Source organism: Propithecus coquereli, unplaced genomic scaffold (assembly GCF_000956105.1).
Source record: "Propithecus coquereli isolate 6110/MARCELLA unplaced genomic scaffold, Pcoq_1.0 Scaffold6, whole genome shotgun sequence".
Taxonomy (NCBI): domain Eukaryota; kingdom Metazoa; phylum Chordata; class Mammalia; order Primates; family Indriidae; genus Propithecus; species Propithecus coquereli.
The window spans coordinates 13,769,915-13,797,654 of NW_012151951.1; the positions used below are offsets into that span (position 1 = coordinate 13,769,915).

The 27,740-nt window shown below is 48.4% G+C and overlaps 1 protein-coding gene across 1 annotated transcript in view; it reads left to right on the top strand.

Moving 5' to 3' along the window:
• ZBTB16 (zinc finger and BTB domain containing 16) overlaps nucleotides 1–27,740 on the top strand; it is a 176,677-nt gene that overhangs the window by 112,675 nt on the left and 36,262 nt on the right. The window contains exon 4 of the mRNA XM_012659222.1: nucleotides 4,875–4,961. Coding sequence (XP_012514676.1) covers nucleotides 4,875–4,961 — 87 coding nt within the window. The remainder of the gene's footprint in view (nucleotides 1–4,874; nucleotides 4,962–27,740) is intronic.

A 27,740-nucleotide genomic window follows, 5' to 3' on the forward strand; every position in this document is an offset into this window, starting at 1 on the left:
GCTGCTACTTATTGGTTCCATATGTCTATGTACCAGATACGGCGGAGCAATTCACCCACCTTGTCACAACCCTCTGAGGGACCCAGCTCAGCTGGGATCTGAACTCCCATCTGTCTGACCCAAGTCCTGAGCCCTTAACCACACTGCACTGCCTCCTGAGGTATAAATAGCATCAATAATCTTTTATATTTGCAGAGTGCTTTGTGATTAACAAGGAGGTTTGTATTCATTACTGTCTGTTACTTCCTTCAATCCTCACAGCAGCCTCCGGGAGGCGGACCGTGATGGTCGTTCCCATTTTACAGATGAGGAAATGGGTTCATCAAGGTGTGATGACTTGTGTGATGTCCACAGCAATGAGTGTCTGAGTCAGGCGTGGGACCCAGTTCTCCCAACTCTAGATCCTGTTGCTCTCTTCCTTGGTTCACTTGGATCTGTGGTTGCTATGGAGAAGAGAGAAGGTCTAGCCCCCTTTATCGTCTGCCATTCTCCCTCTGCTGTTTAATTTCCCTCTCCGAAATCTGTCCCTTGTGTGCTGTGTCTCCCACTCTGCCCTCCCCGACTCCGTTCCTTGTAGCTGGGCTCCGTGCGCTTCCTTTGCCCGGCGTGGGTGTCCCACACAGTGGCATGCTTCTTATGGCCTCGCTGTCTTCATTTCTCCATGCAGACGTCAGCTCATCAGGGAGGTCTTCCCTGCCCAGCCTGTGTCAAAGAGCAGCCCCTGGCCCTCTCCATCTCTCTCCACTTAATTTATTTCTCTTTTTATCACTCACCACCACCTGGCCTATTTTATATTTACTTGCTTTTGAAAATCTGCCTTCCCCTCTTGAATGTAAGCTCCATGAGGGCAGGGATTTCGTCTCTTTTGTTTATTTACTGTAATCCACCTCTTGGCTTATACTTAATGGATGTCCAAAAACCGGACCCTGTGTGTAGGAAGGATATGGCGGGTCATGACCATCCCTGAGCTGTGTCCCTGGAGTTCTGCCCACTCCAGGATGAGCCCAGGAAATTTTGCAGGGTGTAAATGCTGCTGCTGGGTCCATATGTACCCGTTGTGCTCATCTGGCATGACCTCCTTCCCTCCCTCTTCCCCCTCCCATTGATGCTTTATAAATGTATTAGTGGCTGAATGATGTCACCGTAATGCATTTTGGGAATAGCCATGTGGTTTATACACACTTGAGTTGCTTTGAATGCAAACCTGACATCATACTGAAGGCAGCAGCGAACAACATATGCACAGTAAACAGGCAGAGACTGTCTTATTGATTAACAGATGAGGCCTCTATTATCGATCAAAGCTTGGCGAGGAAATTTATCACTTTTAATTTCAGGGCTGCCAAATATTTCTGCCTCTGAGCCAGCCATTACAGAGACAATTTAAAGGCACAAGCCTCCTCGGGAGGGAGGATTTCGTCTGTCTCACTCTGCTCGGCTGGTGTGTCTTTGCTCCTTGGCTCACTCTGGAGAGTTGTGGGGGGTCAGAGCCTGTCTGGGTGGTGATGGGAGGAGGACCGGGGCCTCGTGAGCGGGGACGAGCCACGGAGCCGGCGTCGGTGGTGTCCGTTTGTGACGAGGAGTCTGACCCAGACTCACTGAGGACAGGGGCCCTTCACACACTCAGCTTAGTTTCGTGACTTCTGCGAGGTGGGGACGCGGTGGGGCTTTGAAGGCAAGCGGCTGTGGTCAGGCTTGGGCCGCGCCAGCAGCCTCTGCTCGATCACGTGTGCCCTTGTTTTATCTTCATCTGCACTCATCTGATGGCACACATCCGGCCTTGATTCCCTACCTGCCCCCTTCCTTTCTCTCTGCTTCTCGGTCATTAAAGTGAGAAGGTGCTGCAGCCCATGGTGATGGCTGTTTTCTAAGAACCCGCCACACCACATCCCTTGCAAGCCGGCTGTGGCGTGGTGGCGAGCCACAGGGCACCCTGCCTGCCGGCCTGGGCGTCCCTCCTCGGCCCTCCGCTCCCCAGTTCTCCACTAGGGAGCCATGAGAAGGGGCAGAACCAAAGGAAGAGATGTAATTAAAATCAGATCCCTTACAGAGCCACAGAAAATCATTGATGGCTAATGATTTTGATGAGACATGGAGGAAGTTTCTGGTTGTAAGCGAGCCGTGGCTTCACCCGGCCTCGGCCTTCTCTGTTGGGGTCCCTTCTGCTCTTTGAGGTTCTTTCTGCATTTCCAGTGTAAATGAGTGAAAAGTGGTCCTGGCTGCCGTCTCTATGAACACACATTGCGACTGCTTTGCTGTCATCCCTGAAAGAAATTTTCTTGGCTCTTTCTTCAGAGCTCTGTAAGCCATGTGCCAGGTGCTTGGCGTGAGGACGCCCTGCAGCTGGAAGGGACACCCAGAGGTCATCATGGCATTCCCCCTGCCAACAGGAGAGATTCCACCCCAGCCACCAAAGACAAATGACTATATTTACTTTCAGAGTGACTTCATATCGTCCCTGGGTACTTCGCCACTCATTTATTCAGTCAGTCAGCTCATACTTACCGAGCACTTGCTAGAGCATATCCTGGACGTCAGTAGGAACGCAGGTGTCGGTGAGGTAGACCAGGCCAGCGCCCCTTGGGACCGCACAGTCTAGACCTACTCCGGACTCCTCATACTCTTCACTGGCAAGAACTGTTCATGGGTGTTTAAGTCTGTGCTGCTGGTACAGCTTGTATTTTGAGTTGTTTTTCAAACTTTTTAAAAGTAACAGAACCATTTTTCCAAATACAATTTCATACAAAACCCTGGCATGTAAAATGGGAAAATTGAATTTTTGTTTTTTTGAGTTGAGAGAAGGGAACCCAGACCCCATTGTGGGATGAAGTCTTATCCATGAAGCATCTTTGCAGATGGAACCCTAGGGAGGTTGAAGAGTACAGGGATTAAGAGTGAAGGTTCTGAAGTCAGGCTGTCTGGGTTTGAATCCACCTCTACTATTACCCGCTGGTAACATTGGGCAAACTACTTAACCTTTCTGAGCTTGAGTTTACTCATCTGCTAAATGGGGGTAATAGTGTATATGACAATTGGCTGCTGTTAGGATGAATGCTAAGATATGTATTAAACACTTAGCATCATACGCCTCAGGAAATCCGAGGTGCTTTGAAAATGGCACTGTGGGCTGCATATATGTGGCTCTTACGAGAGCCTCTAATGCAAAACTGAAACACAGGCATACTTAAAGAAGTGCTAAGACATGTTGAAAAGAACAAAACGCAGTGATGGGTTGTAAAGGACAGAGCAGCGAGGGGCTGGAGGGCTTAGTGTCCACAAACTCCAGTCTTGAGAATGGAATGGGATTGCAAGAGACAGAGGAGCAGGCCCGGGCAGTGCTTAAGCACAGAGGCTCAGGGCAGGTAGAGCAACAGCCAGAAAGGGCCAGTGAGGACAACATACTATGGTTGGGCAGCTAACTGGGACAGGTTATGGAAGACCTTGAAACCAAGTGAAGGGATTTAGAATCAGTACAAATCGTCAGCCATTGCATCTTCTTGAGTCAGGAAGTGTGAGGAGTCAAGTGTCCTTCAAGGAACCTGCATCTGTTGAGCGGATCAGAGGGTGGCTGGTGGTGTGGAAGCCATCCTTGAGTCTCGCAGTGTTCTGGGTGTGACACAGCAAGGGCCTGGACGAGGCAGTGGTTATCCAAATGCAGTGAAAGAGATGCATCTAGAAGACATCTTGAAGGGAAAATGCCAGGGCTTGTGACAGATGACCCCCTGGACCAGATAACATAGTAGAGCTTCGAAGATTATTAGCCAGGGATAAAAAGTACTATTTCATCTTGACATGGTGTCATTGTCACTTTGAGCCTTATAAATCATGGTTCTAAAAAAGTTTATTAAATCGAGTTGCACTGAATGAATTTTGTTTATTCCACAAATATGGGTAGTAATAGGCTCCCACCGTGTGCCAGACAGACGCAGCTGTGTGCGAGAGAACATGGTCCCTCCATTGGGGAACTTACCGTGTGGTGGGAGAGAGAGACAGGTCCATGGGCATTTATACTGGAGCGTGGCCAGGGCCAAGAGCTGGAACATACAGGATGCTGTGGGAACGTAAAGAAGGGTCGCCTCCCCCAGCCTTGGGGCACGGGTATCGTAGCTGACGCACAAATGATGACTAAGAGCTCCAGCTATCCCACAGTGGCCAGGGGAGCAGGGGAGGAATGTCAGAGGCAGAGGATGTGCAGAGACCTGGCAGTGAGGGAGAACACGGCTCCTCCAGGGAGCTTGCGGAGTTCAGCGTGGCTGGGGAGAAGGGAGCAGGGTGAGGTGTGAGAGATGAAGCAGAAAGGATGAGCACACCAAGACGTGCTTTGCGAGTCCTGGTAAGGAGATGGGACTTCATTCTTCAGGCACTGGAGAGCCATTCGGGGGTGTTAAGTGGTCAGCTGCAGGCAGCGGGTGGGGTAGACAGTGAGTTTAGTCTGGGACATACGGAGTCGGAGGTCCCTGTGGATAGCCAGGTAGAGCCAGGTCAGCAATTCCCACTTTCCCCTGAAGTATTATTTAGGCAGCAGGGCATGGTTCCCCTATCTGTCCCTCGCCTGGAGCTAGCTCTCTGACCCCCCTTCTCAGGACATCTCACCCATACCCCATCTCTGTTTATCTTGGTCGTTCTCATTGTGTTCCTTCTCTCTGGGAGATCCCTGGACGAGGGCATTTGGAACTCAGTCGGGGGGAGGGGGTGGTCATCTTTTGGAGGAGGGCCTGAGCTGACCTCTGGGGCCATCGATTATCCCTCACTCAGGATCTTCGCAGGTGTCCAGCCCGCTCCCGAGTGTCCCCCTGTGCAATTCTGGCCCAGTACTCCCACCCCCGCCCCAATGAACCATCGCTCTAGTGGTAACCGCCTCTCCTTTCTTTTAGCGGGTGCCAAAGCCTTCGTCTGTGATCAGTGCGGTGCCCAGTTTTCGAAGGAGGATGCCCTGGAGACACACAGGCAGACCCATACAGGTGAGCTGACCTCGACTCTCCTTCTCCAGGTTTGGCACAGTGTGATAGCACGTGGATGCGAACTAGCTGGGTGGTGCCCCCTTTTAACAAACACGATACCAGATCATTTCCTAGGGGAGCCGTGAGCAGGAATGGGCTTCTGCCACATTCGGCTACTGCTGCCTGTGGGGTGGCTGGGTAAGAATTCACAAGTATGACATCGCCCCGTAAGAACAGCTGTCCTGGATTAGACCAAGATCTCTGTCTCTAACAGAACACTGAAATCCCATCTTCGTGGAGGCATTGAGTATGCTCCTATTAAGGCCTTAGAAAGTGTGTGATGTTATCTAAGCATCCCCTTCCCTTGGTCAGGAAATCTCTCGCACCCCATCTGATGAAACCCTCGTGTGGCCAGAATGGGCTGGGCCTCCCTCTGCAAGAGCTGAGGCACTGCCTAAAAGAAGTCAGTCTGTGCACCAGGATGCATTCAAACAACATTAATTAACAATATTATAGCTTTATTTGACTTCAAAGTGTTGATTTCACAGCACCAAAGTCCTCTCATTATTATAATCAGCATCGTCGTCATCATCACAACAGCCTACACTTACTGAGTGGCCCCCATGTGCTGGCCACTGTTTTCAGTGCTCACCTGATCCTACTCGGCCAGTCTTACAGTAACCCTGTAAGGTAGGAAGATAGCCCCATGTCACGGGCGAGGAAACCGAGGCTTGAAGGAGAGAAAGTGATTTTCCAGAGTGAATAGAGGGGACAGGTGTGGTAGAGCCTTGTAGTTCAGAACTTAGACTGCCTGGGTTAACCTTGACTCTGCCACTTCCCATTTGTAGGGCCGTGGATAAATTATTTAAACTCTCTTAGGTTAGGTTTCTCGTCTGTTAGAAAAGTAGAGTAATAATAGGATCTACCTCATAGCATAGGGTTGCTGTGGAAATTCAATAAGGTATTTTATTTGAAGTGCTTCATGGAGTATTTGACTCATAGTAAGCATTCAATAAATAGTTGTGGCTATATTTAATTTACTAGCTATTTATTGAGGTCCTACAATGTGCCTGGCACTGTTTGGGCATTTAAGATCTAGTAATGTATGAGATAGACAACATTCCTGCCCCTCTTCATGAAACTGAGATTCTAACTGGGAAACAATATCGGCAAATAAGTGTATGATATGATGTCAAGTTATACATAATATTAATAAGTGCCACTAAGTAAAAATAAAGCAGGATGAGGGGTAGAGAATGATAGAGAGAGAAGTAATGTTGTGGTCAAATGCCCAGGGAAGACCTCACTTTGAGAAGGTGATGTCTAAGCAGAGTCTTAAAGCGAGGGAGGTTTCTAGGAAGACTGTCTAAGCAGAGGGAATAAGCACGTGCAAAAGCCCCGAGGCTGAGTCTAGCCTGACACATTTAAGGACCAGCATGCAGAGCAGTGTGGCCTGAGAGGCCAGTGACATGCAGAGAGGGAGGGCAGGGGGATGAGAGCAGGATCAGATGGGTCTCTCGACCCTAGAAAGGCATCCAGATTTTATTCTGCAAGTGCTAAGAATCCTTTGGAGGGAGAGAAAATATTTGCAAATCATATGTCTGATAAGGAACTTATTACTAGAAATAAAAAGAGCTCTTACAATTGAAAAAAATTACAAATAATCAAAGAATGAGCAAAGGATCTAAACAGACCTGTCTCCAAAGATAGGCAACTAGCCAGTGAGCACACGAAAAGATACTCAACGCCGTTAGCCTTCAGGGAGATGCGAATCAAAACCACAATGAGATACTACACACCACTAAAATGTGGTTGTAATAAAAAGTACAGATAGTAGCAAGTGTTATCAAGGATGTGGAAGAATCAGAACCCTCATACTCTACTGGTGGGAATGTCAAGTGGTACAGCCACTTTGGAAAACAGTCTGGCAGTTCCTCAGAAGGTTAAACACAGAGTTATCATGTGACACAGCAGTTTCTGTCCTAGGCATATACCCAAGAGATTAAAAATGTGTCCACACAAAAACTGGTACATGAATGTTTATGGCAGCATTATTCATACTAGCTAAAAAATGGAAACAACCCAGTGTATTCAGCACAGTAACATGCTGGGCGGGTGTGTAGCCTAGGAGCCATAGGCTGCACCATGTAGTCCAGGAGTGTAGTAGGCTGCACCATGGAGGTTTGTGTCAGGACACTCTGTGCTGTGGCCTAGAGAAGCTCCCCACTAGGAATGGAGAGCTGGGACTTGGCCCAACTCCAACATGAGTCCTCTTTCCACTGCTCCCCGCTGCCTGCACATTGAGTGTGTCCATGGGTGCATGGACTGAACGGTTCAGGGTGAGCCTGTTTAGAGATCATTCAGCTCATGGCCCTGTCCCGAGCAAGGCCCTTTTGTAGCCCTGTGACCAATTTAACAAGACAAAAACAACCAAAGAACCAATTCCTCGAAAAAAACCCCAAAACCAAAACAAAAAACAACGGAAAAAAAAAAAAGCAACCAAGCGCAAAAACAAGGTTAACAAAAAAAAAAAAAAAAAAAAAATTAAAAAAAACCAACCAAAACCAAAAAAAAAAAATTAAAAAAAAAGGGAAAAAAATAGTCCATTGGAGGGTTTTGAGCGGGAAAATGACATTAAACGATTTATGTGTTTAAAAGGTTACTCTGGCTCCTGTGTTGAGAATTGACCACGGGGAGTTTCAGCTATCAGTTGCCGCGTAACAGCCCACTCCAACAGTAGCTTAAAACAACAAAGTGTTATTTTCTCTGACAGTCCTGTGGGTTGACTGGGCTCAGCTGGGCGGTTTTCATTTGGGGTCGCTCATGTGGTGGTCATCGAGTAGTGGCTGGGGCTGGTGTCATCTGAAGACTGAACTGGGCTAGATGTCCAAAGTGGCTTCTTCATTCCAATATCTGACTCTCGGTGTATGGCCTGCCTCTGCAGCAGAATAGCCTGCACTTGATACATGACAGCTCAGGGCTTCAAGAGTCAGGAAGCAGAAACTGCCAGCCCTCTGAAAAGCTAGGCTGGAAACACACAGCATTCCTTCCACCATGTTTTATTGCTCACATAGTCACAGGCCAGCCACAGATTGAAGATAGTGGAAGGCTAGATTCCCTTTCTTAGTGGGGAGTGACAGAAACCTACGGGGAAAGAGGATTGATGGCAGCCATCTTTGGAGACAAGCTACCACAGGAGACTGGCGTGGAAGAAGGAAGACCAGTCAGCTGCTGTTATAATTATTGTCATCAATATTTATAAGTTCTTGTCCTTCCTCTCAAAACCTGCCTCTGCTCAGCGGAAAACATGCCTCCTAACGGTGGTATCAGGGGATTTGGCCTGGTGCTGCCCTGTTCTGCCGTAGTGGGAGGAGAGCGTTACAGGTGAGCTGTCATTACAGTCGACATCTCCCCTGCTCGGTTATAGAGAAGGTGACTGGGCTAGGTTATTTTCCCCAAGTTCGAGATTTTGTTGCCATGAAAGTCAGGGGAAGACCAGGTCTCCCGGGGTCCCAGCCATTTCCTTACTGCCAGGCCACATATAACTGAGAATCCCACTCTGAGAATTCTAATCTGGAGGGAAGAAGACACTGAGCCATGAGGCAGCTTTGTGGAGCAGCTTAACTCTGTCCATCCGGATTAAATGTGCAGCAGCAGGGAGCACGCTGCCCTCTCAGCCAGGGACAGGGGAAAAAGCTGAGTCCCTGAGGGATGAGCAGCCGGGCTGTTCCCAGGCCAACCCCAGACATGGCTGGAGCACCTCTTCTGTGGCTGGTATGCACTGGGGATGCAGGGTGACCAACACAGGCACGTGCCTTGTTCTTGAAAAAAGCTGGGGATGGTGGTCTGGGTCCTTTGCCTTTCCCCAGAGACCTTGTGGATGGGGCTCCTCTGCCGGAGGAGGAGGAGGCTTCACCAAGAGAGGTCAGCTACCTAGTGCCCCCTACTGATATTGAAGTAAAAAGTGGCTGGTGCTTGCTCAGTAAACATTGAGTAAACTGAGCTCTGGAAAGGGTGAGGAATGGAGAAAATGTATCCAAATTAGGGACAAGAGACCAAGGTGGATGCTTTGAGAGAGGCTCCCTGCCAGCCTGAGTGCGGGCTAAAGGCAAGCGAAGAGCATCAGCTGCCTCCTCGCATGGGCCAGGCGCTGTGCAGATGCACCCTCAGGATAGGGCTGGCAAGAGGTGGCCTGTGTGATACTAGTGACTCGTTCTGACACGTGGCAGGGCTCGTTCATCCCTCAGAGCTCTGCTTCCTGCTGAACCCAGGTGGCCTCTGAGCTCCCCTAACAATCAGTGGAAGAACACAATCTGAAATCTATTGGCCATCTCTGTTCTGGGAATGGGGACCCAGGAGGAAGGGAGAGCCCTGATTATGGGGAATGCTGAAAACACCACCAGCTATTGGAGTGAGAAAAGCCAAGTGGGGTGTCAGGTATCATCAGGGAGCCGGCAGGGGAGCAGGGAGAGCTCTGAAAAGGAGAAGGAATGGAGGCCCTGGGGAGAGTAAACATAATGCTAATGCCACTTGATATGTTTGCTACCTTAGTTTATAAAACATTTCTCTCTGTTATACCCATTCAACAGATGAGAAAATGGAGGCCTAGAAAGTACCCTCTAGGAAGTGGAAGGCTGGAACTTGACCCAACTCCAGCTCAAGTGCTCTCTTCCACTGCTCCCCAGCATCCTGCGTGTTGACCAAGTGCTGTCTATGGGCCGTGGACTGAACAGTTCAGATGAGCCTGCTTAGAGACCAGTTAGCTCATGGCCCCATCCTGGGCAGGGCTCTTTTGGATGCCTGTGACCCATTTAACTAAGAAGCCCCAATACCCTGATGCCCACAGCCTCCTCCTGGGGTAGGATACAATTTCCCCGAGTCAGATTGGGTCTGGGAGTTTCACGCCCAAGGCTGCCATGCAGGGAGTCAATGGAGCTCACACGTGGCATTGCACAGGCTGGATGATTATGGTTTCTTACAGGTGTTCTTGAAACTGAAAAATGAATTTAATAGAAAGTATTTCCAATCCCAGTCTAGCCAAATGAATGGCATCTTCAGGTCTCACACATTTGACCCCACTTAGCCTGATTTTCTGTGCTGGTATGTGTGCCCCCCTCTGTCACCTCCTCCCCTCGAGATCTCGATGGGTTCATGTTGGTGCTCAGGGAGTCCGTGCTTGTGATTGGGCTGGGATTGTTGTCACATTTCAGTTTTCTGTTTTGGTACAGCGAAGACTTTGAGGAGATAAACAGAGATCATTTTACACCTTTTATATTATGACAAATACATATTGCAAAACACTGCTGCTTCCAAAATGTTTGGGTTGCAGAGCAGTGAGGAATTAACAGCTAGGCAGCTCCCGAGATGCTCGTACTTCATTTACACATCAGAATTTTTTTTACACTGTTCAGTAAAATAAAAGCGAGAAAACACACATGCGTGCACGTGCACACTCATGCACGCCCAGTGTACCACCTAGGTTCTATATCTGGAACGTCTTAAATTAGTAAGTCGTTCTTTAAGTCCAGATAAACTGATAAATACCATTAATGGCTTAATTTATACTCTGGGTTTGAAATTTGACACACGGACACTATCTTGGCTCAGGAAACACAAGTGGTTTTGTGCCAGAGGTTTTAATGACCGATCAGTAATATAAATTGCTGCATCACTGAACAGAAATAGCTTCTCCATGTCATTTGATCTGGAAACTTCTCCGGCCAGGCAGCAGTTAATAAATTTAAAAATAATTACCCTCTTTATTCAAAGTCAAACTAATTAGGAGTAGGTTTTACAAATCATAATGTTGTTCAAGCCACTGTACATCCGTGTTTGGGACTTGAACAGGCCTGGGGGCAGCAGACAGGATCGGGTGGTGTTAATGGGAGGGCAGGGAGATACTTTGGTTGCTGAGCTCAAGGGTAGGGGGCTGGGACAGTCTTCAGCTTGTCTTCAAGAGAAGACGGGAGGTCTCAGTGAGGAGGCCGTGCAGGCGACCTGTAGGAACCTTCAACTCCTTCAGTCCATGTGTAAGGAACTCAGAGCAGCCACCTACTTGTGATCTGAACATGGGGAGTTGGGGCCAGGGCTGGTCTGTGCAGGCCAAGTCAGAGAGACTGAGCGAGACAAGGAGCAGGATAGGTGGATATGCAAATGTCTGCTTGGGGAGCATGGACCTGCCCGCAGGAGGGAAGTGGATAGGACGGTCTTCAGAGGGCGTTACTCACTATGCACGTTTGGACCCTAACGGGGCTGCTCAGGTTTGTGTCAAAGACCACAGGGGAGAGGAAACCCAAGGAGCCTGAAGTGAAAGTGTAAAGTTCGGGGTATTTGGTGCATAGGGAGCCAGAACTTGGGATCTGGTGTCTCGATTCAAATTCCAGCCCCATCACTCAGAAGTTTTATGATCACGGGCAGATTGCTTAACTTCTCTAAGCCTTGGTTTCCTACTTGTAACATCACGACAGTCATGACGCCTACTGTATGTATTGTGTAAGGGGTATTGTGAGGATTTAATTTGATAATCCGTGTGAAGCACTCAGCACAGGCCTTGCGTGGAGTAAGCTCTCAGGAAATGGAGATGGTAGTTACTATTATTGCATCACAGTCTTCATCAGAGGCCTTGGAGAACACGAATTTCCCCACTGGGCAGATGAGAGGGGAAGGGCCAAGTCGATGGTGATGGTAGTGGAGGGACAGGAACAGTGAGGATGCAGCCATTTGTCCAAGGTGGGGGTGGGATCTTTTAGGATCCCTGACTATGTCCTTTGGCCAAGAGGATGTTTGCGATGCGCCCATCGAGCTAACAGCCCCTGGAGCCCCCTCAGTGCAGGGGAGAGGAGTGAGAGCAGAATGAAGTTGCACACTCTGAGCAATCTCACGGAGCAGATTTGATAGACCTTAAGGCTTTGGGGACTGGAATGCCCAAAGCTTCCCAGAGGAACCACACCTTGCCAATATCTGAACAGGTAATGTGTAAACCTAGGCCGGACAGGCTGCAGAACTGAGATCAGGGATAAGCAGGTACACCAGCCTCTAGGAACACCAGGCATGCGCCCTGCTGCGTCTTAGAGGAGGCCTCAGTGGCTGCTGCTCTTAAAGGCTCAGGAATACTGAATCCTGCTGGGCTCCTGGCCTGTGTCTGCTACCACCAGGAACCTGGGTATTCTGGATCTCTTACCTTCTTCAGGTAGCATTTTCCATATCATCCCACCTTTTCCCTGGTAAGGAAAAGAGGCAGAGAGACGGGCAAAACATGGCCAGGGTCATTCCTACGTTTAGGAGTTCTGGGGCTAGGAAGCTTAAGGGAACCTTCCACAGGTTCAGGGTCCTGGGTTGAACTAGACCCTAGACCTGCCCCAGGGCAATTCGGTTCTCTCCTCTGGCCCCCAACCTGCTCTGCCAGATCTGCCAGGTTAATGACTCAGGTTTGCTTTGGACCAGAATAGTCTATGCAGGTTTATCCCATCATTCCACCATTTACTTACTCCCCAAGTTATTAAGTACCTCCTGTGTGCCAGGTACTTGTAGACCCAATATGTAATGGTGACCAAAACTTGGTCCCTGCTTTCTGGAGGTTGCTGCAGTGCTGTGAAGGAAATGAACAAGCAGATTGAACTTGCCTTAGGTGCACATAATTCAGTAGCTGTACACTGCTGGATACTTTTGAGTTATGATTTTATTAAGTCTTTACTACAGTTCTAAAATGTAGACATTTTTTCCTCCCTAGTCTGTGCTGTAGAAAACTGAGACCCAGAAAGGTTAAAGAAGATGGTCCACAGAAGAGCTAGAATGTGTGCCTCAGTATCCTGCACCCCAGAGACCATGTTTTGACCTTGTCTTGCCTTCCCATGGCTGCCTGGGCATTGACTCTGATGTGCAGGCCAGAGGATCAATGCCCATATTTGAAAAAGGGGGTCAGTGAAGAACAAACAAGCCAAACTAGAATTAGGACCTGCAAGTTCTTATTTTCAGCCCAAGGTTTTCTCCATTCTGACTACAAAATAAGTACTTTCTTTTACTGGCCTAGAAAAAGTTGCTTAGTTTCCACATTCCTGTGTCACAGGGGAAGCCATTCAACCAGATGTAAATCTTGAGATGCTGGTTCTCATCCACTCCGCGTTGGCTGCAAGAGAGTCTTGCAGTCCAGAAACAGCTAACATACCTGGCAGCCACGGGCCTGCACTGCGGACTCTGTTCTTGCCTTCTAGCAGGGCTCGGGCTTTGGAGGGAACCCTGCCCAAAGAGTCCTCTCTGTTTCAGTGTGGAGGAGGCTGGAGGCATCTTGCTGGGGCACCGAAAGGAGGACGCAGCAAGGAGACACACACAAACACTCTTAAACACTCTGCCACTTTGTGACCACCCCCTTTGGACGTGCGGAACTGTCTTTCCAACCTTGGTGTTGTCTACCTGCTTATGCCGGCCCCTCTCTCACTCCTAACATGTTAACGATGCTTGGAAAAAGCTTCAGGGACAGTGTCTGGCTCTGAACTTCAGGGTAGAAAATGGAGTCCTTGTTTGGAGGACTCTCGATGGCGGGTGACCATGAGCGGGCTGGCGGGAGTAGCAGGCGGGGCAGAGGATTTAAAATGGTAAACAGCAACATTCCTTCCCTCAGGATGGCTGCCAGCCTTGCCCCTCTCCTGCCCTGGTCCTGGCACGAGGGGCAGAGCAGGGCACCGAGGAGTTCGTGTTGGGATGGCTGGCCTGGTCCTACGGCAATAGGAAAACTAGCAACTGTTCTGGCTGCTCCTCCCAAGGGCGGTCTCCCAGTGCCTGGCCCCAGAGGAGGTGGGAGAGGAGCCAGGTGATGAGAAATAACTTAATCTACCTAAAACTTTATGCGGGGCGGGGGAGAGAAGAAAGAGCCTCAAACTCCTGCCTAGGGTTTGGGGTCTGGGGGTGGCGGGACAGGACAGTGAGTCATCAGAGGGACACGCGGACTCCATGCAGTCTGGCGTGACCTCCCCATTGAAAGCATAATAGCATTTGACTTTTATAAATATCAGAGGTGATTCGTATAGCATTTCACATGGCGTGCCAGGGAGTTTAACCTGAGAAAGCTCCAGCTCGCGCAAGCCGCGGAGCGTCATAGGCACCGGGGCAGGGAGAGTCATGTGCTGCTGTTTGCACAGTCAGTGCCCAGCACGGATTTACTCTTGACCTCATTTCACGCTGTTACTATAAAGGCGTGTTTGATGCCTAATATAGAGTTTTATTTCCCAAGCACAGGGCTCTCGGCTCTGTGGGAGCTGCTTGCTGCGGAGCAGGGAGGGACAGCCTCGCCGTCGCCTGCGGCCCGGACCAGCCACCCCTCTCCTCCACTGTGCCCCCTAGTGGCTCGGAGGGCCTCTCTGGCCAGCTTCTGGAGGGGTCTGTAATACAATTCTTTTAATTATTAAATTTTATTTTTTTAATTAATAACTTTTATTTTTAGAGCAATTTTAGGCTTATAGCAAAATCGAGTGGAAAGTACAGGGAGTTCCCATATACTCTCTGTCCTCACATGACACACACACGGGCTCGCCCACCGTCACCATCCCACACCACAGTGGGTCATTTGTTACAAACTTACCCTACACGTCGTTATCACCCAAAGTCCATAGTGGACGTGAGGGTTCTCTCTTGGCGTTGTATGTTCTGTGGATTTGGACAAATGTATAATGACACGTATTCACCATTGTAGTATGGGACAGAGTGATTTCACTGCCCTAAAAATCCTTCATGCTCTGCCTGTTCATCACCCCAGTACTTTTTATGTGAAGCAATGCTGCTTCGAACAGTGTTGTGAGGGGATCAGTGATGTTTGGCTATTCGGGGATTGGAGCAGGAAAATTGCCCCAAGGCAGGTTTGGATTAGAAAAGGTTGAAGCTCATTCGCTCAACAGACGTCTCCAGTGCCCACTGTATGCCAGACATTTATGCTGGGCTCTGGGATAGGGATACAGCAGTGAGCAGGACATACATGGTCCCTGTGGCCCCTGCCCTGCACCCACCTCCCCCCATAGCGGAAACGATGCTGAGTATCGTTGTTGGGGCTGGAGGGGAGACAGCATGGAACCAGTGATGACTTAGGAGAAAGGAGAACTAGATTTTTGTCCTGGCTCTGCCATGGACTTGCTTTATAACGTGGGACAAATTGCTTTGTTTCTCTGCCTCTGTCAAATGTAGGGTGTGGGAATTGGGCAAGAAACGTTGTTGTTTTGAGGATTCTGTGATTCGAAGGACAGCCTAAGATCCTCATCTTGCGTTGATCATCTATATTTTTCTTACCATGAGTTTTTCACATTTGTAGATGATGATTAATAATCAATGGTGGTTGTAAGGACTAACAAAAATAATCCTTGCACAGTGCTCAGCGTGGGGACTGAATGCAGAGCGACGTGTGCTGTGAGCAGTAGCTGCTCACTGTGTTGTTTTTGGTCTGCAGTTTCCCTCACCAGTGGACAGGTATTCCCTTCACTTTATGTAGTAGCTTATGCAGTAACAATGTATTAAATACTTAACTGTGTCTGAAGAAGGGATTAAAGATGAAGATCTTTTGCCTTTTAAAGACTAGTCTAGAAACTCGAGGGAAATGATGGACTTGGATGTTTGAGGACTACAGGGCGTCCCAAAAGTCCCCATACAAAGGAAAAATTTTATAAAATTTTGTAATGAATATTTTATAAATAAAGGTACATTTAGCTACAATCTCCCATTTTTCCTGTGTATGGCGACTTTTGGGACTCCCTGTATTATTCAGAGCTTGGTCTGTGCCCAGCATCATTGCTTTTTATATATTACCCGACGTAGTCATCGTAACATCACTAAGAGGTGGGCTTCACTTCCTGTGTCACTGATGAGGAGCCACAGGCTCTGAAAGGTTTCAGTAATATGATCATTCAGTGGCAGGACTGGGGATCCAGACTGGTGTTCCCAGGGGTGAATGTGATGGGACTTTTGGGGCACCCATCGCTCTTACTGTTCCGAGGTGTCCCTACGCCCGAGTCCTGATCGTCAACCTCAGCCCCGATCTCCGGTTTCCACTCACCTCCCTGTGTGCCCCTGTTCCCTCTGGTCCCTGTCCCCACCACTGACCGCTCCTGCCTTTCTTCCCTGACTTCTCGCCCTTCTCCTTTGTGACACCACCGCTGCCTGATGACAGAAAGGAGTTAATAAAAACCAATGCGTAACTGAAACTTGAAAGGCCATAAATCGCCTTGTTTTTTCTAGGATGTTGGTAGCATTTTGATTTAATAGTTGGACAAACACAAGGGCCTATTTTATTCAGAGTTTACAGGCCTCAAGGCTGTTATTCCTCCAAATTTAATAGCATTGAAATTGCAGGGTTTGCTATAATTTGCCTATCGCTTTCTGCTCCACCATCGATGTTTATTGTCAGCAGGATGGAATCTCAATCCGACTCACTTAGATAACATGTCTGTTAAACATTTAGATAATTGTACTGTCATTAACTTGTCACATTATTTTAGAGATTCAAAACAGAGGCAGGGTAAGTAGAGGTACCCAAGAGGGTGGAGGTAGGGGAGGAGGAGGAGGAGGAGGAGGAGGAGGAGGAAGAGACAGCCTCTCCTGAGTTAGACAACCCGGAGATGAGAGCGTTGATTTCACACTTGGCATTTGATTGGAGGTGTCTAAGTTAAGGAGGTGTGAGTTGAAGAGATGGGCCCAGGGTTGCTCCCTGCCAAGCCCGGGGAGCATCTCTCAACCACCAGCCACTGTGGCAGTCAGGACTGCTGTCGGCTGACCCCTGAGATGTTGTGACAAATGCTCAGAAACCCCTGGTGTTTCATCCCCAACTTTTGCCTTTTTGTACCAAAGACCAATATTTAAACTTTGCTTAGGGATGCTGGTTGCAACATTATTTATAATCACAAAGCATTGAGAATGACCTAAATGTGTAAAGATCAGGAATCTATTAATTATGGTACCTGACATGGAAAGATGTCCGTGATGTTTTGTGTGATAAAAGCTGGTGTTAGAGACAACAGGTTATGTAGTGTGATCCCATCTAATACGAATACGGAAGCCCTCCTGTAAGATTCGATGAGGCACTTTACCTTTTCAAAGTGATTGTCTTTAGAAATGGAATATAGGGCAAAGCGTGTTTTACTTTCTGTTTATCTATTTTTGAATAATAATAATTATGGTTTACAGGCATATACCATTTATATAACTTTAAAAATTAAAGTCATTTTATAAATAAGAAAAATATCACCTCTGAGTATTACTCTTTCTATGGAGGAGGACTTCTAAAGAGTACAAGTAGATGGGGGTTTGGAGAGAGCTCATGGACATTAATATCTCCACCACACTGGCAGGTGCCTCAGTTTCCCACTGTTAGGACAGATGAGTGCTAGAGAACTCAGCACACTGGGACTGGGCCTGTGGTCCTGTTCACTAAAGGGAGTGAGGAAGTGAGTGGCAAGAGAGCTTTTCATTGCACCTATGTGAGGACTGAGGTCACACCCGGAGGGGTGACAGAGGCCAGGGACAAATACGAATGAGCTCAGCTGGAAGCAGGGGTAACTCCCCATCTGGGAGATTTGGGGGAGCAATTTAATAGCAACAATAACGGGGCACTCAACTGGGAATGCCAAATGCCCTCCAGAAATAATGGAGCGTTTGTCCCCAAGGGTCACAGGTGTGACTGCAGTTCTTTCCATCTGGCTTTGGACACTGTGTTATCTCCTGTGTCCCAGGGTCTGCGCAGTGACTTGGACGAGCGAACTCTCACTGTTGCCCCTCACAGCTTGTGTGTATCCTAGTGACACAAGAGAACAGGGAAAAAAAGCACAAGTCAAAAAACACAGGTTAATGTTTCCCCAACTGTACTGTAAATAATGCAGATATTTGGGGGTGGGAGGGAAAAACAATATAAATATTTTATAGACTGTAGGCTAAGTAATGTATATATTTAGAAAAACAGCTTAAATATTTCATATGCTACAGTGCAGATTCCTGCGTAGAGGAAGAACTGGGCTGGCGAGTCTGGGGCTAAGGGTGTGAGAACCGCAGAGCCCAGAGTGGAGGGGGAGAGGGGACGCAGTGACAGTGTGTGTGTGAGATCAGGGGGTGACAAGGACAGGCAGCTACCACTTTCTTGGAACCCAAGTAGTTGGATGTCTCAGATTTTTTTAAATATCCTGTACCATTTTTGTTTTTAATGTGGAAGAGAGACAAATGACAACCTAATAACAATTTGTTTTAAAAAATCAAATTCCAACCCAGGATAATTAAAAACATGTATCCACACAAAAACTTATACATGAATGTTCATAGTGCCATTATTCACAATAGCCAAAAAGTGGAAACTCACCAAATGTCCACCAACTGAGAATGGACACACAAAATGTGTATCTATATGGTGGACTACGATGTGGCCATAAAAAGAATGACGTACTGGTACACGTTATAACACGGATGAACCTCCAACACATTATGCTCAATGAATGAAGCCAGACACAAAAGGCCACATATTGTATGATTCCACTTATGTGAAATGTTCAGAGTAGGGAAATCTATCTAATCAGAGAATAGGTTAGTAGTTGCCGGGGTGTTGAGGGGAGAGGCGGGTGGGAGTGACTCCTAATGGGTATGTGGGGTCCTTTTTGGGGGTGATGAAAATATTTTGGAATTAGATAAGGGTTGGTGATGGTTGTACATCTTTGTAAATACGTTAAAAACTATTAAAAGGGTGAATTTTATGGGATGTGAATTCTATTTCAATTAAAGTAAAAAGCAACTTCGAGGTATGTTGTTGGTTTTTATAGACTCAGCCCATTCTCCTATACCTGCTGCATCATAGGGCTGTCTCGACAGGTAGCACTTTGCATAATAGTGACCATTCGGACAATGCAGGAGACTGTGGCACCTTTGGATCGTTCTGTTCACCAGAAGCAGCAGGGAGTAGGGAAGACCCAGGGATGCCTCCTTGCCCTCCCCGTTTCTCCATTTTCAGAAACGGAAAGGAAGAATCAGGTCAGGACTCATCACTGACAGGTCATGAGTCTGACATCCACAAAGTCAGGAGGAGACTAGATAGTTGCCTTCTGTGTAATCTCAAGAAGAAACGCCAGCCCTCATCTGGCCTGGGAGAAGTCACTCTTGCCAGAGGCAGGACACAGACAGTATTGACTCAGGTGACCCGTATTAAGAAAAGAATCATACCATTTATACATGTTTAGCATGGGGAAATTAGAAAATACATATAAACAAAAGAAACATGTCCTTTGTAGTCCCACCATCTTTATTCCATTTTTCTTTTAATCACATATGGGGTGATAACATGCGTGCTGCTTCGTAATCTGTTACTTGCCTGCCAACAAACCTGTATCTCGATGATCATTTTAGTGGTTTCCTCGTGTTCTTTCCTATACCCATTCATTTTTTTCTGTAAGCTCTGATGTTCCTTATTGGGGACTGGAGGACCAGACCCCACATCCAAAGGCCCTTCCAGGGACTGCAGGCAGGAGAAGCAGCTAACAGAGATGCAGAGTATTATCACCTCTTACCTATTGCTGCTTCTGTCAACAAGATAAACTGGGCTGGCCATGCAGTTTTGCAGCCGTTGTTTACTTGGCCATTCCAGGCAAGCCTGAGATGCTGGGAACATATCCAGTCCCCACATTCAATCTTCTGAGAAACTGTCTCCCCTTGGCTTTCTCTAGCCTTGCAAAGGGCCACTCACCCTGGGCAGGATTTGGGCAGGTAATTTACCTCTTCCACTTACTAAATGAATGGCGCTGCCCGGGGGCTGGGCAGACCGAGGAAAATCGAGGCATCAATTCATTTGCTAAGTTCAAACCCAGAGTTAAGTGACAAGTTAAGCATCTGCATATGGTAACGTGTCCCAGGCCCAACTAGGGAAGATTTCCTAGAGTTGACAAGCCCCAAGCAGGTGTTAGGAAAAAGGCTTTTCTTTTGGGATTTTCTTCTCCGACTGCTAGGAAAAGTTACCTACCAGAGGGATTGCATGTCTGGGTCAGATGAAATGTTCCCTGCCCCCTCTATGAGAAGATCCATTACAGATTGGAAATGACTTTGTCTCTAAGTGCCCGTTGTCAGATAGGATGCACATTCCCCTCAACCAAACAAATATAAAATGCTTCCAGCCTCTGCCTTGGATTTTCTATTACTGTTTCACAGGACTCCAGAGAGTTTTAAGATAGCAATTTGATTAAGCTTATGGGGAAGATCCCATCAGATAACATTCTTTTTCTGCAGGTAGAGATAATGTGTTCAAGTATTAAGTATGTTTTAAAGGTAATTATCTTTTCCATATTCATTTTAGTTACAGGAATTGACAAGGGGGGAGACTTGGCATCGGAAAGCTGCCCCTTGGGCCCTGGAGTCGCTCTGACTTCTCTCCTCTGGGGAACACACTTGATTGAGGCTTTTGACAAATGATTGAGCACCAGGTGGTTTTCTCTTTTGCAATGACTGGCGATCCCCTGTCTCCAGAGAGGTGGTCCAGAAGGTGAGGTCTTGGCCGCTGACCTCATCAGGCTCTTCAGCTTGGATGGGCTGATACTTGCTGGGCTCCCCATCTTAAAAGCTCCTGGACGTTCAGAGGAGGTCTGGCTGCTACCCAGAGGACTCGCCTCATCCAGCAGGGAGTCATAGTGCCACATCCGCCGTCTCCAAGAGCAGAGCCTGGAATTACCATTTATGTGTACTGAGCCCAGCGTGGGGTGTATTCACCTGGGAGAAGCTGATTAGAGGTCCTAGAATTCTAAAACCTTTAGACTCCTAGACTTCAGAACTAGAGCAAGGGGCTCCGGAAGCATGACCCTGAGCCTCAGAGGGGTTCTGTAATTTTCCCAATGTCACACAGCAAGTTAGAGAGATTTTTGTGGGCCAGAAGGCAGGAATCACTGGTCTGAGGCCATTCTTCTATGCTCGGTATACCCACAACTCTGTGCTGTCTCCAGTAAGGAATCTCCTTCCTTATTCCTGGAGCTCTCCAGAGTAGGAGATTTCGTCCCAAGCAGCCCTCCTTGGCAATCCGTGAGTCAGGGTCTACACCAGTGCGCCGTGTGGGCCGGAGGGACCCCCAGAGTTAGCCCAGTGCTGATGCTCTGGAGTTCGCAGACCTCGCTTTGCCTACCGGCTGTGCTATTCTAAGCACTCCATGCATGTTTGCAAACCAGAAAAGTCATGCCCAGACCCTGCCTTCAGAAAGCTAACTGTGCTAGGTAGGAAAACTCATATAGCTGAAAAGAAAATGAACAAAACAAGGCAATTTGAATGTGATACATGCTCTAGGAATTGAGGGGTGATGTTTGTGTTGTTCCCCATCCCTTTGTCTGCCTGAAATCCTTTCTGCTGTGGACAGAAACCCATGGCTCCTGCTCACAGCACTTCTGCGTGTCACTTCTCTGCCTGATCCCGCAGAGGCCCTCGGGTAGACGGGCTGCACCTTGGAAGGCAGCTGGCACTGGGAAAGGACCCCAGGTGAGAGGTTCATGACTTAAAACCCACGGATGCTGGCATGCACTGTTGTGTCTTTGAATGACTGCCCCACTTCTCTCACACGTAGGTGGCAGTGAAGAGGTGAATGCAGAGTTGATAGAGGCAGCCCAGGGTTTGGGGACGTGGCCTCATGTGCTGTATCCTAGGTGAGGATGGCTCTGGCATCTAAAATGCGCACCTGCTCTTGTATCTCCAACTCTTAGCCTTCAAAGGATCCTAATTGTCTTCCTACCCCAGCTACTTAAAATCATTTAGAGGAACTTTATTTTAAAAAAGTATATCAAGCAAGAGCTCCTGTCTCAACCCAGTTGAATCAAAATCTCTAGCGTGGGGCCCAGACTTGGATGTTTTCTCTCCCAGGAGATTCTCATGTGTAACCAAAGTTGCAAATCTCTGGATGGGATAAGATGAGACTCCATGCATGGCCTAGAAAGTTCGTCCCAGTCAGAGTCTCGGACCTCATCTTTTGCCATCCCCTGCTACGACGCACTTACACTCAGCCGCTTAGAGTTCCCCAGACTGTCCTTGCTGTTTTTCTCCTCTGTGCTTCTCCCTCTAACCTCCCCGCTCTCGCGTGCCTTGTCTGCCTGGCATATGTCTTCTCAGCTCAGTCATGTCCTTCACTGTGACACCCTTCCCACACTCGCTCCCGCCTGGACAGCCCAGTTGCAGCCTGTGGCCCTCTTGCTAGGCTGTGAGTTAGCGTGATGTCTGAACCATCTTTGGGTCCCTTGGCCCTTCTACTATGTTAGTACAGATATTACTTGATAAATATTTGTTGTGTGGCTAACCAAAAGCAGAAAAGGGAGCTTCCTGATTAGAAACAAGAGTGAAGAGTCTGTTCTTGTCCGGATTCACATTTGTGTTCGTCACTTGCCTGCCGTGTGGCCTTGGACAAATCGTTCACCTTTGCAAGTCTCACATTCCTTGTCTGAAACATTAGGACACCATACCTGCCCTGTGCACCTCAAGGAGGGACGTGAGGACCAAAATGATCTTAGAACAAGGTAGCGTCTTTGTAGTTGGTGAGGCACGATTCCAATTTAAGATACTGCTGTCATTGTGATGTCTCCTCCTGACTTCAGGGTGCCCTGGGAAGCTGATGCATTCCTGCATGCCTATCCCGGCTCTTCCAGGCCCTTTTCTTCCCGTGGCTTCTTTTTTTGCACCTGCCCTGCTCTGCCCCTGCACGTACATCGAATGCTGTACAAGAGCAAGTTAACTACTCTTATGTTTTGAACAATAGAGAAAATAATGAGGGAAGCAGGCTGGTCCATTCAGTAATTAAGTATTCAGTGTCAGGTGGTGGGCAGAAGTTAGGAGCAGAGGCACCCAGAAGTTTAGACTAGGTGGCATCTGAAGAGGCTGGTGAGACAGATCCGCATGTGTATCTGTGCATTCCAGGTACATAACCTCTGGCGTGTGGAAAGTTTCAGAAGGCAGCGATTCTCCAAACTCAGATTCCTTGCCTCACTCATCCGACGTGATTTGAGCACCAGCCACTGCAGGTGCCCATGTCCAAAGATAACTTGCCTCGCCTGCCCTCCAGGAGCAGACAGACGAGAAGAGGGCAGATGCGTGCTCAGGGTGGCACGCACAGTGGGAGCAGAAAGGGTGGGCGCCCAACCTGATGGGCGAGTGGGCAGAGAAGGCCTGAAGGCAGCAGGAGGAGATGCTCAAACTGCTTTAGGGCAGACTGACTTTGTGAGCTGGTGAAGGATTTGCTCGCCATCTCCTGTGGAAGAAGGCTTTGTGTGCGTGCATGGGTGTGTAGGCTCTTACTAATCCCCTTCCTTTCTTGATCTCTGTTTTCGAGGTTAGTGGTGTCTGGGATTTGCGGAGGGAGGAAGGCTATAAAAAGGGCAAGACAGGAGACTCCAGTGCTGGATTCAGAGCCTCCCGCATTCCGGAGATCCCCAGAGGCCCCTCTGCCGGACCCTTCAGCTCCAGAAGGCCATTGTGCTCCCTCCTGGCCTCTGACCCTGAGGCTCTGGGAAGCAGCAGGTTGTTGACACTTGGACAATCATTTCTTGCAAGGCAACTGCCTCACTCAGGAGCTCTCCTCTCTGCCTCGGGGTGGTGACTGTCTCCCTAACCAGGGAGGGGGATTCGTTAAGGAGGAGGGAAATTAGCTCTCGGTCAGAGCAGTAGGCAGGGAGGGCTCTCCTCAATTTCAGGCCCCCTAGGCAGCTTCCCCAATTGTCACCACCATTCACCCCAGCCCTCACCTGCCAGTTCAGGAGTGCCCCTGCCTGGGACTCAGCCTCGGGAAAATGGGTTCAAGAGAGGCGTTTCTGACCGGAATTGCTCTGGCCTCCCTGTCATGGGTCTCATGTTTGTCGGGGGAGCCCCATGTTTCTTCACGGAGGACGCACATATGTATGCATTCTGTATGTCTGCTGCAGTCTCAGGGATGCAGTCACAGGAACAAAGAAATTTCTAGTCCTGGTGCTGCTACTTATTAGGAGCAGGACTCTGGGAGAGTCACTTGTCCTTTTAGAGGCTTGGTTTCCATGTTGGTAGAAGAGGGTCAAAAAAGCCACTTGCCTAATGGGCCTGCTGTGAAGAGCAAATGAAATAATATGTATGGGAGTGCTTTGCACTCTGCAAACACTCTGCAATGTACACTTTGATTATTAATGGTTTCTCTTATAGCCAAAGCTGGCGTTTTGTGTGTGTGTGTGTATGTGTATGTGTGTGTGTGAGATTTGTACAGTTTCTGAGTGTGGGGCTCCCAAGCATTTACTCCTCCCCTCTCCTGTCTAGGACATTTCAGGAAGCATTAATTCAAAGGCAGGTGGGGTGGAAAAGAGGGACTATTAAATTTTTAAAGTGCCACTTTGCATTCCTTTCACTTTGGTCTTAATAAATAACTCTAACCCTGCAGCCAGGAGCTGGGGTGTTCTGTCCAAATGAACGTAAGTGTCTGTCTCTCCAACGGCCAGGGGCCCATTCAGCGGGCTGGGTCAGTACCATTTCTCCAGTAGTAAGAAAAAGCCCTCTTGCTAAGCTACAGAAAAATCTCTTCTTGTGCTTTAATTTTGGAAGAAGCGGATTAGTGTGGCCATATTTAACCTTTGACCCTGAAACAAAAGCATTATCAAAATCAGTTACCAAGAGATTCTGTCTTCCTCTCCCTGCCCCCACTTCTGTGTTTGCCGGGGCAAGTTTAGGATCTTGGTTAAACTTCTTCAGAGCAAGAGCAAAGGTTTCAAAGGCCATTGTTGCCTTAGAGACATTCTAGGCCTGGTGTTCCCTGCAAGGGCTCCTGGGGTCCAAGGTGGGTTCAAGCACAGAGATGCAAATCTTGCACCATAGTGGGGTTCAGAATTTGTGGGTTGGATCTAAAATCTCTTTCTCCTCTGAAACTAGCCGAGTTTTTAGCTGTCTTGGAGATTTGACTCTATGGAGATGATACATTGATACTTACACCCACATTGGTTTATGGCACCAAGTATTAAGCGAGTATTAACCTCTGTTATCACAGTCATCATCACTGCCACCAGTGCCATCCCTATTGCTGCTTCATCACCTCCCCGGTCCTGGCTGGCTGCTGTCCCCCCCCCCCCGGACCCCTGCCATTCCCTCCCATGGCCCACTTGCTGCTTGTCCTCTGCCCTAGCCTTCTCTGCAGAGATTTTCAGAGTCCCCGTTTGGATGGCGGGTGGATGGGGGGGAGGATTGACTTCATTTCATACCAGGAAGTCCAGCCTGCAGCGGGGGATTGGAAGGGCAAAGCGCTTTATAAGCTTGCGATGAAAGCTGTAAAACGAGATGGTCCAGGTCTGGCCAGGCCTGGCTCAGGATTACGCCGGGCCCTGGAATGCCGAGGGGGCCTCTTTCAAGAAGCCAGTGTCTATTTACAGTGCATCTCTCATAAACCCCAACGCCGGGGCGAGGGCAGGGGGACGCGCCCTCCTGGCATGTGATTGATTATCTGGTATTTATGCCATTGAGGACTTGTCAGCGGTCCGGGGTCAAGGGGTCATCTCATGTGTCTTGCCGCCAGCCCACCTCCTTTTGTACAGTGTGGGCCGGGTGAGCTGTGCACAAAACAGCTTTTTCTTTTCCTTGGGAAAAGGGGGAGGGGGTGGGGGGGAGTGTCAATGAAATTTTTTTTTAAACCTTTTCTGAATAGTGTTCTTTTAATTCTAAAGAACTTTTAATTAAAAGTAGCAGGAAAATTCATCTTGAGAAGGTTTAACTTACCTTAACAGATACTTTTGTGTCCGAAGAAGCTGGGAGTGACTTTTGAAAAAAAAAAAAAGAGAGAAAGAAAGAAAGCGAGGGGTTTTGTTGTGCCTCTCCCCCTCCCCCAGACATCTTCAAAGTTCCCTGGGTTCCTTTCCACTCGCTGTCTGGCGTGGACCCTGCACGCGAAAGCAGGAAGGAAGGAGGTCGTCCTTTTCCTTAAACATGGCCAGAAAAATTTAGAAAGAGACTTGGGTATTCTTTGGTCTAACTTTTCCCTGTTACAGATGAAGCCACTGCACCTCGGCAGGTGAAGTGACTCAGCGCGTGTCCCCCTAGCTACACACGTTGGCAGGGCCAGGCACTGAGGTCTCACCCTCCTTATTCCTAGTGCCCCCTTTAGCACGCAGAGTTGTTTCCCGATGCTTCGGACGCCAAGTGCAGATAAACGTAACGTCACTGTCGCTGTTTTTCAGTCCTGGATATTGGAGACTTGGGAACCACTGGTAGATTCCTTGGGCTAGAAGGGCCCCTGAGGGACCACCGGGCTCATCCCCCCTGCCTCTGAGTGGACAATTTGTGCTCCCATGTTCCAGAGGAATTGCTGCATGTCGCTTTCCTAAAAACCTGCAGAGGGGGAGGCTCCCTGTCCTCTGCTTGATAGAAAATGCCCGTACCCCTCCCCAAACCCTCGCCACTCTGATGCTCTGGGTGTCCGTCTAACCGGTTGACTTAGTTTCTTCCTGCCGTAGCTCAGGAGTGGCCGAGCCGTGGAAGCTAGTCTCCCTTGTGTCCTCCTTGTGCCCACAGGGGACCTTCCAGAGCTGTGACTGGCCAGGACGCTTCAGTCTAGGGTGCCACTCCACTGTGGCCCTCTTAAGTCTTACTCAGGCTTTTGGTGAAGCAAGGTCTCGACGAGATGCTCTGCCCATTGCTCTCACCCCGTGGGACCACAATAGGAACCTGGACAGAGACATTATTTGCCTGGAGTCAGTTATCTGCAGGAGTTGCATGGAACTCATGTTCCCACACCCCTGTTGTCTATCCTCCCCATCCCACCACCCCTTCATTTAAAAATGCAATACAAAGAATTGTCTTCTAAAGAATAGCTTTAGAAATCCTCATTGCTTTCTATTCCCTCCATTCCCATTCGAGTTAAATTAGTGAATGCTAATTTGGACTGATGGGTCACCACTGTGAGGAAGGTATGAAAATTGTGTGAGATCTGCTTCTTGCTCGTGAGAGAAGAAACCAGCATTGACTGAATTCTTACCGAGGGCCACGCACTGGGCTGGTGCTTGCCTTAGATTGTTTTATTTAGTCCTCCTATCGGCTTTTCAAGGTGAACATTCTCGCATCCAATGAGGAAGACTAGGGCAAGATGTGAGCAGCCTTCCCTGGGGCATGTATCTATTAACCATCGTAGTAATATTTATTGAATATTCGCTTTCAGCTAAGTAGTACTAAGTATTTTAAACATCTCATCTCCTTGAATCCACATAAAACGCGTACGAGACAGGTATCATTGTTATCCTGGTTTTACAGAGGATGAAACAGGCACAGAGGAGCTAGGTAACTTGCCCAGCGTCACACAGCAGTAGTAAGTGGCGAAGTAGGATTTGATCCACAGTGAATGACTGTAGAGTTCACGCTTAAACTCCTTCACTGCTCGGCCTCTTTAAGTTGTGAAGCTGGGCTGGAACTCAGAGCTTTCTGCTACCAGTGCTCACGTTTCGCTTTGTCTTTTCCTACAATTCTAACATAAATTTGCAGGGCAGACACTGTATATAGACATATATAAATCAGCCAGAGACCACCAAAAGGTCACTGTATAATCAGATGCCGGCCTGGGTGGTGCATGGAGAGGAATTTAGAGGAGGAATGTGTGAACAAGAGCACAGAATTTAGTCTCATCTCTGGACCCCCACAGTAAGGGGACAGTGGCGTATTCGTCTCACCATCCCCAGGACCTGACTTCGGGCCTGGTACACATTAGGTGTCTGATAAGTGCTATTAAATCACTAAGAAAGATTTAGTGGGGGAGGGGGGACTTGGACTGAATTTAAGTTTTATGAAAATGTTACTAATAACCATCTACCTTGTGTGCTTACAAGGTGCTCAGCTAGGTATATT